The sequence below is a fragment of the Oncorhynchus mykiss genome, chromosome 13, assembly GCF_013265735.2.
Source record: "Oncorhynchus mykiss isolate Arlee chromosome 13, USDA_OmykA_1.1, whole genome shotgun sequence".
In the NCBI taxonomy this organism is placed as follows: Eukaryota; Metazoa; Chordata; class Actinopteri; order Salmoniformes; family Salmonidae; genus Oncorhynchus; species Oncorhynchus mykiss.
This window is the reverse complement of record NC_048577.1, coordinates 64935672-64950279: the sequence shown is the minus strand read 5'-3', so window position 1 is coordinate 64950279 and position 14608 is coordinate 64935672. Positions and strand designations below refer to the sequence as shown.

At 47.1% G+C, this 14608-nt stretch overlaps 1 protein-coding gene across 9 annotated transcripts in view; it reads left to right on the top strand.

The window, feature by feature from the left end:
* The first annotated feature begins 4628 nt into the window (after positions 1–4628).
* The window catches only part of LOC110487480 (brain-specific angiogenesis inhibitor 1-associated protein 2), a 146996-nt gene continuing 137016 nt past the window's right edge, over positions 4629–14608 (top strand). For 7 of the 9 annotated variants that reach the window (XR_005035649.1, XM_036941956.1, XM_036941952.1 and 4 more), the window contains exon 1: positions 4629–4961. Coding sequence is in view for 8 of the 9 variants with exons in the window: in XM_036941956.1 (XP_036797851.1) it covers positions 4890–4961 (72 nt within the window). In the remaining variant the exon portion in view is untranslated. The remainder of the gene's footprint in view (positions 4962–14608) is intronic. The other 2 variants (XM_036941954.1, XM_036941953.1) reach the window with 1 other exon arrangement.

Sequence of the window (14608 nt, the reverse complement as noted above, 5' to 3'; positions counted from 1 at the left end):
GGGCACATTGGTCCAGGAACAGGGTTGCCTACCCCTGAGCTAGCCTATCAGAGGGCACATTGGTCCAGGAACAGGGCTGCCTACCCCTGAGCTAGCCTATCAGAGGGCACATTGGTCCAGGAACAGGGTTGCCTACCCCCTGGCTAGCCTATCAGAGGGCACATTGGCCCAGGAACAGGGTTGCCTACCCCTGAGCTAGCCTATCAGAGGGCAAGTTGTAGCTATTACCATATTGCTCCACTCTAGGGGTCAATGTGGGATTGGGCTGTGATGTGTGTGAGACGTTTTATCCAGGTGAGAGAGAGCCACTGCATTGTTTACAGCCAGAACTACACTAAACAGAATACTTGGAATGAACAATGAGCTAACACCAATTACCCACTCTGAACAACATCACCCACGGACGGTGCTATGGAAAACAATTAGTTTGCCCCCATGGGTTTCCTACCTTACATAATGCTATTGTATACAGCCCTCAAACTTAACTCAGGACCTTGAAGCCAGTTCCACTACATTATTTACATTGTTCCCCTCTAATCAGGGACTGATTTAGACCTGGGATTACATTGTTCCCCTCTAATCAGGGACTGACTTCGACCTGGGACACCAAGTGGGTACAATTTAATGATCAGGTGTAACAGAAAACCAGCTGTCTCTGGACCTCATAGGGTAAGAGTTGTATACCCCTGGTATAGGGTACAACGTTTTCTATCCAAATATGTTTATGCAGATGGTTGTATATCGTTATTGTAGCGCATGTTTATATGACCAGAGGATAAGGTATTGTTGCTGTATTTAAAGAGGATACAATATGTTGGACCTGTCACAGTCAAACATTGGAACATGAAGCTATGACGTCATTGTGTGGGTTAGTAGAACTGTTCCCACAACAGTCCACTTACTGGCCTAGTCATGGTGAGGACAGGAGTATTGGCACTGGCATCTCTTGCCCACTCTCTGACTGACTACCTGTCTCCCTCTCTGAGCAGTATACCACAGCTCTGTCTACCTGTCTCCCTCTCTGAGCAGTATACCACAGCTCTCTGTCTACCTGTCTCCCTCTCTGAGCAGTATACCACAGCTCTCTGTCTACTTGCCTCCCTCTCTGAGCAGTATACCACAGCTCTCTGCCTGTCTGTCTCCCTCTCTGAGCAGTATACCACAGCTCTCTGCCTGTCTGTCTCTCTCTGAGCAGTATACCACAGCTCTCTGCCTACCTGTCTCCCTCTCTGAGCAGTATACCACAGATCTCTGTCTACCCGTCTCCCTCTCTGAGCAGTATACCACAGCTCTCTGCCTACCTGTCTCCCTCTCTGAGCAGTATACCACAGCTCTCTGCCTACCTGTCTCCCTCTCTGAGCAGTATACCACAGCTCTCTGCCTGGCTGGCTGGAGCCCAAGTCAGATGTGGACTGGATTCCACCCACAAGGCTTCGGCCCACACCGCTGCTGCCCTGAAGCCAGAACTACAGACCACCTACTGCTGGTGACGAGCTGATCAGGAACAGGAAGTCTGGTTTCCTGAAGACAGAACTACAGACCTCCTACTGCTGGTGACGAGCTGATCAGGAACAGGAAGTCTAGTTTCCTGAAGCCAGAACTACAGACCTCCTACTGCTGGTGACGAGCTGATCAGGAACAGGAAGTCTGGTTTCCTGAAGCCAGAACTACAGACCTACTGCTGGTTGCTAGCTGATCAGGAACAGGAAGTCTAGTTTCCTGAAGCCAGAACTACAGACCTCCTACTGCTGGTGACGAGCTGATCAGGAACAGGAAGTCTGGTTTCCTGAAGCCAGAACTACAGACCTCCTACTGCTGGTGACGAGCTGATCAGGAACAGGAAGTCTAGTTTCCTAAAGCCAGAACTACAGACCTCCTACTGCTGGTGACGAGCTGATCAGGAACAGGAAGTCTGGTTTCCTGAAGCCAGAACTACAGACCTACTGCTGGTTGCTAGCTGATCAGGAACAGGAAGTCTAGTTTCCTGAAGCCAGAACTACAGACCTCCTACTGCTGGTGACGAGCTGATCAGGAACAGGAAGTCTGGTTTCCTGAAGCCAGAACTACAGACCTACTGCTGGTTGCTAGCTGATCAGGAACAGGAAGTCTAGTTTCCTGAAGCCAGAACTACAGACCTCCTACTGCTGGTGACGAGCTGATCAGGAACAGGAAGTCTAGTTTCCTGAAGCCAGAACTACAGACCTCCTCCTGCTGGTGACGAGCTGATCAGGAACAGGAAGTCTAGTTTCCTGAAGCCAGAACTACAGACCTCCTCCTGCTGGTGACTAGCTGATCAGGAACAGGAAGTCTAGTTTCCTGAAGCCAGAACTACAGACCTCCTACTGCTGGTGACGAGCTGATCAGGAACAGGAAGTCTGGTTTCCTGAAGCCAGAACTACAGACCTACTGCTGGTTGCTAGCTGATCAGGAACAGGAAGTCTAGTTTCCTGAAGCCAGAACTACAGACCTCCTACTGCTGGTGACGAGCTGATCAGGAACAGGAAGTCTAGTTTCCTGAAGCCAGAACTACAGACCTACTGCTGGTGACTAGCTGATCAGGAACAGGAAGTCTACCTTTCACAGGCATGTGAACCAGTCTTCTAATGTTGTGGACATCTTCCTTCCTAAACTACGCTGGCTCCTTGTATAATGGATCATCTCTCTATGTAAAAACCATTGTAGCCATAACGGTGGGTGTGTTCCACACAGCGGTATCCTCCACTTGTCACATTATGACACATCCAGGACACTTACTGAAAACATTCCCTGGTGTTATTTTCCAGCAGCAACTGACCGTATTAATTATACTTCCCCTGTGAGAAAAGGGCTTGTGTCCTTCACCAGGTCTTTGTTCAGTTTTGTACAGTCTGAATTGGTGTTACATGACTTATGACTTGTAGGTTTGGTATGTGAGGCTATTGATTTTGTTTAGTAACAAATATTTCCATGATGATAGTGATTTAAAAAATAGTAATCGTCATTCTTTGTTTTATTTATTTTTTGTGATGTTTAATTTCACTATATCACCTGAAGTGTAGATGCAGTCACCTGAAGTGTAGATGCAGTCACCTGAAGTGTAGATGCAGTCACCTGAAGTGTAGATGCAGTCACCTGAAGTGTAGATGCAGTCACCTGAAGTGTAGATGCAGTCACCTGAAGTGTAGATGCAGTCACCTGAAGTGTAGATGCAGTCACCTGAAGTGTAGATGCAGTCACCTGAAGTGTAGATGCAGTCACCTGAAGTGTAGATGCAGTCACCTAAAGTGTAGATGCAGTCACCTGAAGTGTAGATGCAGTCATAGATGCAGTCACCTGAAGTGTAGATGCAGTCACCTGAAGTGTAGATGCAGTCATAGATGCAGTCACCTGAAGTGTAGATGCAGTCACCTGAAGTGTAGATGCAGTCACCTGAAGTGTAGATGCAGTCACCTGAAGTGTAGATGCAGTCACCTGAAGTGTAGATGCAGTCATAGATGCAGTCACCTGAAGTGTAGATGCAGTCACCTGAAATGTAGATGCAGTCATAGATGCAGTCACCTGAAGTGTAGATGCAGTCACCTGAAGTGTAGATGCAGTCATACAGTGCCTGTAGAAAGTCTACAGCCCCCTTGGATTTATTCACATTTTAATGTGTTACAAAGTGGGATTAAAAATTCTACTTTTTTTGTTTTATGTCAGCAAGCTACACAAAACACACACAATGTTAAAGATGAATGAAAAATAAAACATCTTGATTAGATCAAATAAATAATTAAACGCCATCTACACACAGTACAACATAAAGTGAAAACATATTTGTAGAACATTTAGTAAATGTATTGAAAATGAAATACAGAAATATCTAATTTACATAAATATTCACACTGCTGAGTCAATACTTTGTAGAAGCACCATTGGCAGCGGCTACAGCTGTGAGGCTTTCTGGGTAAGTCTCATTAAAGCTCTCCACACCTGAATTGTGCAACATTTGCCCATTCTTTTTTTTCAATGTGTTAAGTCATTCCATAGATTTTCAAGCAGATTGTAACTTGGCCAATCAGGAACATTCACTGTCTTCTTGGTAAAATATTCCGCTGTAGATTTGGCCTTGTGTTTTAGGTTATTGTCCTGCTGAAAAGTGAATTCCTCTCCCAGTGTCTGGTGTAAAGCAGACTGAAGCAGGTTTTCCTCTAGGATTTTGCCTACGCTTAGCGCCATCCCATTTCTTTTCATCCTGAAAAATTGACCAGTATTTGCCGATGTCAAGCATACCCATAACATGATGCAGCCACTACCGTGCTTGAAAATAAGGAGGCAGTTACTCAGTGACATGTTGTTGGATTTTCCTCAAACATAAGGCTTTGCATTCAGGCCAAAAGGTGTCTGTCTTTGCCGTGTTTGGACTTTCTATAGGCACTGTATATATTTATAAAATATTAAGCTTTATAGAACTATAATAAATCCTTGCCACCATGCTTCTGCAACGCTTGCTGTTTGGGGTTTTAGGCTGGGTTTCTGTGTAAGCACTTTATAAATAAATTTGGCATTATAAATAAATTTGATTTGAAATCAATGTCAGAAATTCAAATGAATAATGCAACTAGTTTAACATATTTGGGCAGAGAGAGAAGGGGAGAGGCGGTGTTTCAGAGAAGGCGGGTGGTGCTCTTGTAATTGGAAAAGCTCCGCGATGTGACAAGACGCTTTGGCGAACACCGCAGAGATTGATTGCGTGAGAGGGATTTGAGTGGGTGCAACCGACCAAGAGAATCTTCCGGTTACTGTCTTTCTTTCAGGCACACGTACCTTCGCGGTAAATCGCATCACATCGTCTCCTCGTTTAGGCTACTCTCTCTACCCATTCGGCGTATTTCACTCGGATAACTTCTCTCTAAAGGAAAATACTGTTTATGGTTTTGACCGAAGATTTCAAGATGTCTCGCACCGACGAGGTTCACCGCATAACGGAGAATGTCTACAAGGTAAGCTTCTACAACTATAAAAAGTTTGATGCCACAGGTTATTGACAGACGATATAGGCCTACTCATAATATAAGTTATGTAAATATTTTGGAATGTGTTTTTATTAGTGATTTAATAGCATTTTTGCCCTCCCCCATTCGGTGCGCATCTTGCACTGCGATTAGAATCTCTTCATTCGAAGAGAATTCCCGAGGGAGCGTTCGATGCTCTTTACTGAAGGTCTTCCCTGTTCAATTATATTGGCCTACTTTTCTGAATAAATGTACTTTTCAACATTACGACCTACTTCCCGAATGACATTCTGTGCGTTATCATACGTATTTTACAGTCAATAGCGACGCGTAGCTTTCATTTTGTTGCCGTCCGTGGGGCATCAGGTAGGACTACGTTTCTACAGTAAAATCAGCGCTCCTCGGCGCAGCCGCACAATGTAGGCTACACACCACTGTTCAGACATGTCATACTGCGCTATGCTTCTGCCATAATAACTAGATCATGTTTGTAATACGTTCAGGCTCAGTATTATGTTGTGAGAGATAGTGAACATGTAATGGACAGGCTACATATGACACACACCGTGGCACAGTCACATTTAATCAATAGATTCATTACACATTAACTTATTTCAATGTATTTCATGTTGGCACCCTACTGTGTCCACTAGAACAGGGTGTGTGTGTGTGTGAGAGAGAAAGAGGGAGACATTCCTACACATTTGTGTTTGGTTGACAGGGCAGGAAGGAGGAGGAGGAGGTAGAGGTAGGGCAGCTAGCAGGCTGTGTTGTAACAGGTACTTCAAACATTTGCCCTGGGGATTTCAACATCACAAAACCTGTTCAGCAAAAATAAGCCTGGGCTGGAGCCTCTGTGTTAGTTTCATATTGGGACGAGCTTCTTTCCAGGCGTTCATATTCCATTGATGACCTAAGAGCACAGCCTCCCAACTGATCCACTAGGACAGCTAGATCTGTGCATTACTAGCTAGTTCAGGGTTTCTCAGTCGACCCTGGGGATTTTTATTTATTTATCTGTTATTTATAGAACTATATTAAATTCTAGCCACCGTGCTTCCACATCTGCATTACTTGCTGTGTGGGGGTTTAAGCTGGGTTTCTGTATACACACGTTGTGGCATCTGCTGATGTAAAAATGGCTTTATAAATACATACAAGTCAGAAATTCAAAAGAATAATGTAACTAGTTTAACATATTTGGGCAGAGAGAGAAGGGGGCGAGAGGAGGGAGAGGGGAGGGAGAGAGAGAGAGAGAGAGAGAGAGAGGCTGAGAGAGAGAGAGAGGAGAGCGAGAGAAGGGGGGGAGAGAGGAGAGGGGAGAGAGAGAAAGGGGGGAGAGAGAGAGAGAGAGAAAGGGGGGAGAGAGAGAGAGAAAGGGGGGGAGAGAGAGAGAAAGGGGGGGGAGAGCGAGAGGGAGAGAGAGAAGGGAGGGAGAGAAGGGGAGAGGTGTTTCAGAGAAGGCGGGTGTCCTGAGCCCCCCTGGGTGTATGTTTATTTTTTCCCCCCAGCACTACACAGCTGATTCAAATAACCAACTCTTCATCAAGCTTTGAATTTTTGAATCAGCTGTGTAGTGCTGGGGGGGGGGGAAACAAAATGTTCACTGGGGTCAGGACCACCTTTAGGAAACCCTCAACTAGTTGACACCTGACGGCTGAGATTTCAGATGGGACAGAACCTTCCTTTTACACTGCATAGCCTAGAGCCCCAGGCCTATAGGAAACGAACTGGCTTACAGAATATGGAAGGGCCTTGGGGTTTGGACCTGAAACAAGGTATTTTGTTGTAGTGGGGCGTCTGCACATATAAGCCTACAGAAATACCTGGACTAAAACACTCAGTTCAGTTGGAACCATTTTAAAGTATGCTAAGGGTCTCAACTACCACATGTTGGCTGGCCATAGGGCTCAAGTTGACTTCATTGCGCTTGGCAACAGGGCTTGAACCTTTTTAATGAAACGCTATGGGAAACACCTGGTGCATAGTTGTTGTGGAATGCTAACACAACTCTGGTTATGAGGATACTAACAACTTCCTGTTACACATGGAATCACATCACTATGATTCTACACACACACAGCCTCCATGTTCTCCTCTCAGCTTTTCAAGGTGGAGAGACCATGGCGATGTTAGTAGGGCCCACCGTAGAAAAAGGTTTGGCAAAAGAAACCAAATCTTTGTTCTTTTTTTGGTTATTGTTCAGTTTCTACCATCTTTGTTTCAAAATCCTTCAAACCGTTTTCTCCCTACTGAACACCACCCAAGCCCCAACATCCAACTAACCACCCATTTGCCCTGTTCACTGCAGTGCACCGACTTCCACACACCCCCTCCTCTTCTCTCAGCCTTCACCAGGCACAGTTCTACACTGAAAGAAGGACATGTAGGATCCCAGAATAGGGCTGAGGGGAGCTGAGGTCTCTCTTGCTCTTCTTTTGGGAATCTGTCAAACGTCAGAAAGGAGGCCAGATGACGAGAGGCTGGGAGGGAGATGCTTCTTTAAGAGACCCTGAAGGAGGGAGGGAGGGAGGCGGGGAAGTGTTTGTTCTCTGGATGGATACACACCTGATACTGTTTGAGTCTCTATATGCACCTGATGAATCATTAGTCCTCCAGTGTTGATAATGATGCCTCCTGGCCCTGTGTAGTAGTACTGGCCAAGTGTAGTAGTAGTAGTGGCCCTGTGTAGTAGTAGTGGCCCTGTGTAGTAGTAGTGGCCCTGTGTAGTAGTAGTGGCCCTGTGTAGTAGTACTGGCCAAGTGTAGTAGTAGTAGTGGCCCTGTGTAGTAGTAGTGGCCCTGTGTAGTAGTAGTGGCCCTGTGTAGTAGTAGTGGCCCTGTGTAGTAGTAGTGGCCCTGTGTAGTAGTAGTGGCCCTGTGTAGTAGTAGTGGCCCTGTGTAGTAGTACTGGCCAAGTGTAGTAGTAGTAGTGGCCCTGTGTAGTAGTAGTGGCCCTGTGTAGTAGTAGTGGCCCTGTGTAGTAGTAGTGGCCAAGTGTAGTAGTAGTAGTGGCCCTGTGTAGTAGTAGTGGCCAAGTGTAGTAGTAGTAGTACTGGCCAAGTGGAGTAGTAGTAGTACTGGCCAAGTGTAGTAGTAGTAGTAGTACTGGCCCTGTGTAGTAGTACTGGCCCTGTGTAGTAGTAGTAGTAGTACTGGCCCTGTGTTGTAGTAGTAGTAGTAGTAGTAGTAGTACTGGCCCTGTGTAGTAGTAGTAGTAGTAGTACTGGCCCTGTGTAGTAGTAGTAGTACTGGCCCTGTGTAGTAGTAGTAGTAGTAGTAGTAGTAGTGGCCCTGTGTAGTAGTAGTAGTGGCCCTGTGTAGTAGTACTGGCCCTGTGTAGTAGTAGTAGTAGTGGCCCTGTGTTGTAGTAGTACTGGCCCTGTGTTGTTGTAGTAGTAGTAGTACTGGCCCTGTGTTGTAGTAGTAGTACTGGCCCTGTGTTGTAGTAGTAGTACTGGCCCTGTGTAGTAGTAGTACTGGCCCTGTGTAGTAGTACTGGCCCTGTGTAGTAGTAGTAGTACTGGCCCTGTGTAGTACAAAGCTCTCCCTCGCCCTCCATTTGGCAAATCTGACCATAATTCTATCCTCCTGATTCCTGTTTACAAGCAAAAACTAAAGCAGGAAGTACCAGTGACTCGCTCAATACGGAAGTGGTCAGATGACGAGGATGCTACACTACAGGACTGTTTAGCTACCACAGACTGGGATATGTTCCGGGATTCATCCAATGGCATTGAGGAATACACCACCTCAGTCAAGTGCATTGATGACGTTGTCCCCACAGTGACTGAACATACATATCCCAACCAGAAACCCTGGATTACAGGAAACATCCGCATCAAGCTAAAGGCTAGAGCTGCTGCTTTCAAGGAGCGGGAGACTAATCCGGACGCCTATAAGAAATCCTGCTATGCCCTCAGACGAACCGTCAAACAAGCAAAGCGTCAAAACAGGATTAAGATTGAATCCTACTACACCGGCTCTGATGCTCGTCGGATGTGGCAGGGCTTGAAAACTATTACGGACTACAAAGGGAAACCCAGACGCGAGCTGCCCAGTGATGTGAGCCTACCAGACGAGCTAAATGCCTTTTATGCTCGCTTCGAGGCAAGCAACACTGAATCATGCACGAGAGCACCAGCTGTTTTGAATGACTGTGTGATAACGTTCTCGGCAGCCGATGTGAACAAAACCTTTAAACAGGTCAACATTCACAAAACCGCGGGGCCAGACGGATTACCAGGACGTGTACTCAAAGAATGCGCGGACCAACTGTCAAGTGTCTTTGTAACGGATGTGAAACGGCTAGCTTAGTTAGCGTGGGCGCTAAGTAGCGTTTCAATCAGTGACGTCACTTGCTCTGAGACCTTGAAGTAGTAGTTCCCCTTGCTCTGCAAGAGCCGCGGCTTTTGTGGAGCGATGGGTAACGATGCTTCGAGGGTGACTGTTGATGTGTGCAGAAGGTCCCTGGTTCGCGCCCGGGTATGGGCGAGGGGACGGTTTAAATTTGTACTGTTACATTGATGCTGTTGACCCGGATTACTGGTTGCTGCGGAAAAAGGAGGAAGGTCAAAAGGGGGGTGAGTGTAACGGATGTGAAACGGCTAGCTTAGTTAGCGTGGGCGCTAAGTAGCGTTTCAATCAGTGACGTCACTTGCTCTGAGACCTTGAAGTAGTAGTTCCCCTTGCTCTGCAAGGGCCGCGGCTTTTGTGGCGCGATGGGTAACGATGCTTCGAGGGTGACTGTTGATGTGTGCAGAAGGTCCCTAGTTCGCGCCCGGGTATGGGCGAGGGAACGGTCTAAACTTATACTGTTACATCTTCACTGACATTTTCAACCTCTCCCTGACCGAGTCTGTAATACCTACATGTTTTAAGCAGACCACCATAGTCCCTGTGCCCAAGGAAGCAAAGGTAACTTGCCTAAATGATTACCGCCCCGTGGCACTCACATCGGTAGCCATGAAGTGCTTTGAAAGGCTGGTCATGTCTCACATCAACAGCATCCTCCCGGACACCCTAGACCCACTCCAATTCACATACCGCCCCAACAAATCCACAGATGGCGCAATCTCTATTGCACTCCACACGGCCCTTTCTCACCTGGACAAAAGCAACACCTATGTGAGAATGCTATTCATTGACTACAGTTCAGCGTTCAACACCATAGTGCCCTCAAAGCTCATCAATAAGCTGAGGACCCTGGGACTAAACACCTCCCTCAGCAAATGGATCCAGGACTTCCTGACAGGCTGCCATCAGGTGGTAAGAGTAGGCAACAACACATCTGCCATGCTGATCCTTAACACTGGGGCCCCTCAGGGGTGTGTACTTAGTCCCCTCCTGTATTCCCTGTTCACCCATGAATGCGTGGCAAAACACGACTCCAACACCCTCATTAAGTTTGCTGACGACACAAGTGGGTAGGCCTGATCACCGACAATGATGAGACGGCCTATAGGGAGGAGGTCAGAGAACTGGCAGTGTGGTGCCAGGACAACAACCTCTCCCTCAATGTGAGCAAGACAACGGAGCTGTTGGTGGACTAGAGGAAAATGTGGGCCGAACAGGCCCCCATTAACATTGACATGGCTGTAGTGGAGCGGGTCGAGAGTTTCAAGTTCCTTAGTGTCCACATCACCAACAAACTATCATGGTCTAAACATACCAAGACAGTTGTGAAGAGGGCACGACAAAACCTTTTCCCCCTCAGGAGACCGAAAAGATTTGGCATGGGTCCTCAGATCCTCAAAAGGTTCTTCAGCTGCACCATCGAGAGCATCCTGACCGGTTGTATCACCGCCTGGTATGGCAACTGCCGGGCATCTGACCGTAAGGTGCTACAGAGGGTAGTGTGAACGGCCCAGTACATCACTGGGGCCAAGCTTCCTGCCATCCAGGACCTATATAATAGGTGGTGTCAGAGGAAAGCCCATAAAATTGTCAGACTCCAGTCACTCAAGTCATAGACTGTTTTCTCTGCTACCGCACGGCAAGCAGTACCGGAGCGCCAAGTCTAGGACCAAAAGGATCCTCAACAGCTTCTACCCCCAAACCATTAGACTGCTGAACAATTCATAAAAATCACCACTGGACAATTTACATTGACCCCCCCCCCCCCCCCCCCCCCCCCCTTGTACACTGCTGCTACTCGCTGTTTGTTTGTTACCTATGCAGCGTCACTTTGCCCCCACCTACATGTACAGATGACCTCAACTAGCCTGTACCCTTGCACACTGACTCTGTACCGGTGCCCCCTGTATATAACCTCCACACTGACTCTGTACCGGTGCCCCCTTTATATAACCTCCACACTGACTCTGTACCGGTGCCCCCTGTATATAACCTCCACACTGACTCTGTACCGGTGCCCCCTGTATATAACCTCCACACTGACTCAGTACCGGTGCCCCCTGTATATAACCTCCACACTGACTCTGTACCGGTGCCCCCTGTATATAACCTCCACACTGACTCAGTACCGGTGCCCCCTGTATATAACCTCCACACTGACTCAGTACCGGTGCCCCCTGTATATAACCTCCACACTGACTCAGTACCGGTGCCCCCTGTATATATCCTCCACACTGACTCTGTACCGGTGCCCCCTGTATATAACCTCCACACTGACTCAGTACCGGTGCCCCCTGTATATAACCTCCACACTGACTCAGTACCGGTGCCCCCTGTATATAACCTCCACACTGACTCTGTACCGGTGCCCCCTGTATATATCCTCCACACTGACTCAGTACCGGTGCCCCCTGTATATATCCTCCACACTGACTCTGTACCGGTGCCCCCTGTATATAACCTCCACACTGACTCAGTACCGGTGCCCCCTGTATATAACCTCCACACTGACTCGGTACTGGTACCCCCTGTATATAACCTCCACACTGACTCAGTACCGGTGCCCCCTGTATATAACCTCCACACTGACTCAGTACCGGTGCCCCCTGTATATAACCTCCACACTGACTCAGTACCGGTGCCCCCTGTATATAACCTCCACACTGACTCAGTACCGGTGCCCCCTGTATATAACCTCCACACTGACTCAGTACCGGTGCCCCCTGTATATAACCTCCACACTGACTCAGTACCGGTGCGCCCTGTATATAACCTTGTTATTTTTATTCTTACTGTGTTAGTTTTTATTATTACTTTTTATTCTAGCCCACTTGGTAAATATATTCTTCTTCTTGAACTGCACTGTTGGTTAAGGGCTTGTAAGTAAGGAATTCACGGTAAGGTCTACACGGTTGGTTAAGGGCTTGTAAGTAAACATTTCACGGTAAGGTCTACACGGTTGGTTAAGGGCTTGTAAGTAAGGAATTCACGGTAAAGTCTACACTGTTGGTTAAGGGCTTGTAAGTAAGGAATTCACGGTAAAGTCGACACTGTTGGTTAAGGGCTTGTAAGTAAGCATTTCACGGTAAGGTCTATACTGTTGGTTAAAGGCTTGTAAGTAAGCATTTCACGGTAAGGTCTACACTGATGGTTAAGGGCTTGTAAGTAAACATTTCACGGTAAGGTCTATACTGTTGGTTAAAGGCTTGTAAGTAAGCATTTCACGGTAAGGTCTACACTGTTGGTTAAGGGCTTGTAAGTAAGCATTTCACGGTAAGGTCTACACTGTTGGTTAAGGGCTTGTCAGTCAGCATTTCACGGTAAGGTCTACACTGTTGGTTAAGGGCTTGTCAGTAAGCATTTCACGGTAAGGTCTACACTGTTGGTTAAGGGCTTGTCAGTAAGCATTTCACGGTAAAGTCTACACTGTTGGTTAAAGGCTTGTCAGTAAGCATTTCACTTGAAGGTCTACACTGTTGGTTAAGGGCTTGTCAGTCAGCATTTCACGGTAAGGTCTACACTGTTGGTTAAGGGCTTGTAAGTAAGCATTTCACGGTAAGGTCTACACTTGTATTCGGCGCATGTGACAAATAAAGTTTGATTTGGTTGGCTCTGCTATGGCTGACTGTGGTGGTGTCACCGGACTGGCCGTGTTCGTGTCACCGACTGGCCGTGTCACCTGACTTGATGACTGGCCGTGGCCAGTTTCCTGTCTCCTACTAGTCTGGGGTTTCCCCAAGCCTCATTGGTTGTTAGCAGGACTGGGGATTGATTGTGACATGGTTTAGGAGACATTTGAATCCTGCTGGGTCATTTCACTACAGCATTAGTGCGGTCTTGTGCACGCGTGCCTAAACAGCCGGCGGCTGCACCGGGTGGAGGAGATGCCAACACGCTGTTGTGACTCACATGACACCACTGTGTGTGTCAGAGTACAGGGCAGGGTTTGTAAGCACAGCAGTGTGTGTGTGTGTGTGTGTGTGGGTTGAATCTCATTGTGGCACTGTTTGTTCAGTAAAGGGGCACTCCTTGGTTTGAGTCCCTACATGAGTACAGGGCAGGGTTTGTAAGCACAGCTGTGGGGGTGTTGGAATCTCACGCTCTTCCTCAGGGATGTGGCCCACGGACCCCCTTTTATAGTGGATTCATCTCCCAAAACATCATACAGTGGGGCAAAAAAGTATTTAGTCAGCCACCAGTTGTGCAAGTTCTCCCACTTAAAAAGATGAGAGAGGCCTGTAATTTTCATCATAGGTACACTTCAACTATGACAGACAAAATGAGGGGAAAAAATTAAGAAAATCACATTGTAAGATTTTTAATGAATTGTGGTGGAAAATTGTGGTGGAAAATAGGTATTTGGTCAATAACAAAAGTTTATCTCAATACTTTGTTATATACCCTTTGTTGGCAATGACAGAGGTCAAACGTTTTCTGTAAGTCTTCACAAGGTTTCCACACACTGTTGCTGGTATTTTGGCCCATTCCTCCATGCAGATGTCCTCTAGAGCAGTGATGTTTTGGGGCTGTTGCTGGGCAACACGGACTTTCAACTCCCTCCAAAGATTTTCTATGGGGTGGAGATCTGGAGACTGGCTAGGCCACTCCAGGACCTTGAAATGCTTCTTACGAAGCCACTCCTTCGTTGCCCGGGCGGTGTGTTCGGGATCATTGTCTGAAAGACCCAGCCACGTTTCATCTTCAACGCCCTTTCTGATGGACAAGGTTTTCACTCAATATCTCACGATACATGGCCCCATTCATTCTTTCCTTTACACCAACTGGCTGTGGCGGTGTCACCAGACTGGTCCCCCCGTGTGGTTCTGGGATTTTTGCTCACCGTTCTTGTGATCATTTTGACCCCACGGGGTGAGATCTTGCGTGGAGCCCCAGATCAAGGGAGATTATCAGTGGTCTTGTATGTCTTCCACTTCCTAATAATTGCTCCCACAGTTGATTTCTTCAAACCAAGCTGCTTACCTATTGCAGATTCAGTCTTGCCCAGCCTGGTGCAGGTCTACAATTTTGTTTCTGGTGTCCTTTGACAGCTCGTTGGTCTTGGCCATAGTGGAGTTTGGAGTGTGACTGTTTGAGGTTGTGGACAGGTGTCTTTTATACTGATAACAAGTTCAAACGGGTGCCATTAATACAGGTAACGAGTGGAGGACAGAGAAGCCTCTTAAAGAAGAAGTTACAGGTCTGTGACAGCCAGAAATCTTGCTTGTTTGTAGGTGACCAAATACTTATTTTCCACCATAATTTGCAAATAAATTCATAAAA